At 60.4% G+C, this 2,983-nt stretch overlaps 1 protein-coding gene across 1 annotated transcript in view; it reads right to left on the reverse strand.

The window, feature by feature from the left end:
- The window catches only part of NSG1 (neuronal vesicle trafficking associated 1), a 28,019-nt gene that overhangs the window by 24,240 nt on the left and 796 nt on the right, over nt 1-2,983 (reverse strand). Inside the window, exon 2 of the mRNA XM_077750385.1 lies at nt 2,762-2,916. Within this exon, the coding sequence (XP_077606511.1) occupies nt 2,762-2,916 (155 nt within the window). The remainder of the gene's footprint in view (nt 1-2,761; nt 2,917-2,983) is intronic.

Raw genomic sequence — 2,983 nt, forward strand, 5'->3', positions numbered from 1 at the left:
CCCCATACACCCCCCTCCCCCTCGGCCCCCTCCAGCTTCAGATGAGCCCCAACCCACCTTCTAGCCTCCTCCCTCAGGCTCCCGGCCCCCTCCTCCTCACACCTGTGGCTGTCCCCACCGACAGGGAGGCATCAAGCGCTCACACATCTCCAGTCCCTGGTCCCTCCCTCCCCTTCCAGAAGCCAGGAAGTGGCTGGAACCCCACGCTCTCCCTCCCCTAGAGAGAGGGTGGCACGTGGGTGGGGGGGAGATACTCGCTGAGACCGTGACCTCGGGGCAGACCTAAGAGTCTGGAGCTGGAGACGCCGTCCGACAGAGCTGTGACCCCAGAGCCGGCCTCGAGGAAGGAATCCGGAGAGAAAGCAGCCCGTGCCAGCGGCCACCAAAAAGGGATCCAAGGGCCACACTCCCACTGGCCCTTCTTTGTTCCTTTCTGTGCACACGGCTCTCCAGACACGGAGAGGGAGGGCGTGCCTAGTGTGACAGCCTGGGCGCCCACCTGGGGAGGCCCCCATCTCCTGTCTGTGCATCACCCTACTGTTCTAAGGTCCCAACCGCACCTGACCAGCTGTGTGACCTTGAGCACGTGCCTGACTGCTCAGAACCGGAGGGTCCTGGCCTGCAAAGGCCCCTGACTGGGCTGCAGTGAGGAGGAGGGAACCGGGTCAATGCTCAATCGGCCTGGACTCCTCTGCATCTTCCGCTGACACACTAGGTGACCTTGGACAAGACCCTGTGTCCACATCTGTACAACGGGGTGATGACAGCAATTCCCTCCCCATGTCAGCCCGCAGACAAGGCCGGCCCGTGACAAGCACTCATCAAATGTCAGGTGAGACGCCCTGACACTGCTGCCACATTACTGCTGTCACCGGGGCACCTCAGCACTCGGCACACATTCCCAGGACAGATTCTACTTATAACCCTGACAGCGCTACTGACCCCCTAAGCCATGTCACCTGGGACAGGTGCCATCACTCCCTGAACCCTGGCTGTGAGCAGCACAGTGCTGCTGTTCGGGTGAAGCGAGGTCTTGGGTGAGAGCTGTCTGGTCCCAAGGAAGGCAGAACACGAGGCCCTACCAGAAGCTTCTGTATTCAGGATTGTGGCCTTCAGCCCTGTGACCTTGGGCGCATCTGGTGAACTCTGAGACTCCGTCTACTCATCTGTGACTTCTGAAATCTTCCAGCCTAGTCACTGGTTCCTGCTAGAATTCCTCTCTCTGGCCCATCATTGCCAGCTCCGTCTCTTTGTTTGCACACTCCCAGGGACGGGAGGCTCATTACCTTTTAGATTTACCCAGGCTACTTTTAGAGCGCACAGGGGGTTGGCCAGGATTTCAGACCCGCCCGAAATCCCCCTCCCTGGTACAAGCCAACTGAGCGCCAGACAGTTTGGAAATGGAACGGACTGAGGGCAAAAGAGGAGGCTCAGGCTGAGCAGTGGGAGTCACCTGATGGGGCGCTGCCTCAGGACACGGCGTTCCTGGCACAGGCTGCCACCACTCTTGGGCTGAGGTGGGAGAGGAAGGTGGGGCAGTGGGGCCAGGTCAGGGTCCACCACCCACCTGNAGGTGCGCCCAGCTCATCCTTTCCTGAGCTCAGACACCTGCTGCAAGCCACGCTCCTGCCCCCGCCCCCACCCAAAACAGACAATAGAACTGGGGGTACGGAAGCCACTCCCAAGAGCTGGGTCGGTCAAAGGGTCCACATGGGAATAAAGGAATCTTCCAGAAAGGAAGGACCCACCGCTGCAGAGATATTCCGCACCCCCCGCCCTCCGTGGTCAGCAATCCCCAACGTGGGGGAATAAAAGACAAAGACCTGAATCAGACCGTCCTCACCAAGGCTAAATGAGACAATAAGTGTAAACGCACTTTGGGGAATAGCGCGAGCTTGCTCGTGGCAACGGTGGTTTTTAAGCAGCGGCAAGGTGGTCAGAACGGAGGCCGCTTATTATTTTAAAGCTGAGTTTTACAATACGATTTGTCGAGACTCTGAAACATCGTACATGTACCTCTTTAAGCATGAGCTCTTGAAAATATTATCCTTAATGTACAGAAACTACTTGATTGGATACTGTATCGGAGAAAAAAAGGGGCTCTTCAATTGAGCAAAGAAAAGCCCACTCTGGGGAAAGGATGACGAATGATTGTCCCCGGTTACACTAATACCGGCGAACAGAGAGAGCACTCACTTGAAGATTTCACAAAAGGAACAAAGAGAGGAAGGAGGCTCCCTGTAAGGAGGGCACCCCGCGGCATCCACAGCCAGTGTGGGAGGGCTTGAGGGTGCAGATGGGAATTTAGCCCCTAAAGGGGGTCCAGGTGGCCCGAGAGGGGCCTCGCCACCGCAATGGGGCAAATCAGGCCGAAACCGCATCACCTGGGAAGGTACCAGGAGCAGTCGCGCCCCTCGGCTCAGCCCAGACCCACGTCCCCCCCTCACCCCGGGGCAGGGCTGGGGCGGCCGCTGTGGAGCCAGGGACCTCTCTGGGACTAGACGCCCACGAAGCCTAAGAAGAGACATTTCCCCGGTCAGGACGGAGCTGTCACCCAAGGAGGAAAGGGGGGCACGTCTCCCCATCCGGAATTCCGCGCGGGCACGTCGCCCTCCCGTGGGGGCTTCCTCCAGCCGCCCGGGCTCGCCCCCACTTCGCGTTGCCAGCGCACGCCGCGCGTCTCTTTTGTTGCGGCCGCGGCCCGAGACTTTGGGGTGCGCACCCGGCAGCGCGGGGGTGCCGTGGGAGGGGGCGCGCTCACCTTGTCCGGGGGCGGGAACTGCAGCTGATTGACATCGAGGGGCGTCATCAGGGGGATGGTGTCGAAGCCATCCTCCAGCAGCGGCTGCTTGGTGCCCTTCTCCGCGAAATTGTTCCCCAACTTCACCATCGTGCCGGGAGACCCGAGGCTAGCGCCTGCGAGGGAGGGCGGGGCGGGAGTCACGGCGAGCTCGCCAGCCCCCGGGGAGGGGCCGGGAGGACG

The sequence above is a fragment of the Crocuta crocuta genome, unplaced genomic scaffold, assembly GCF_008692635.1.
Source record: "Crocuta crocuta isolate KB4526 unplaced genomic scaffold, BGI_CrCroc_1.0 scaffold179, whole genome shotgun sequence".
In the NCBI taxonomy this organism is placed as follows: Eukaryota; Metazoa; Chordata; class Mammalia; order Carnivora; family Hyaenidae; genus Crocuta; species Crocuta crocuta.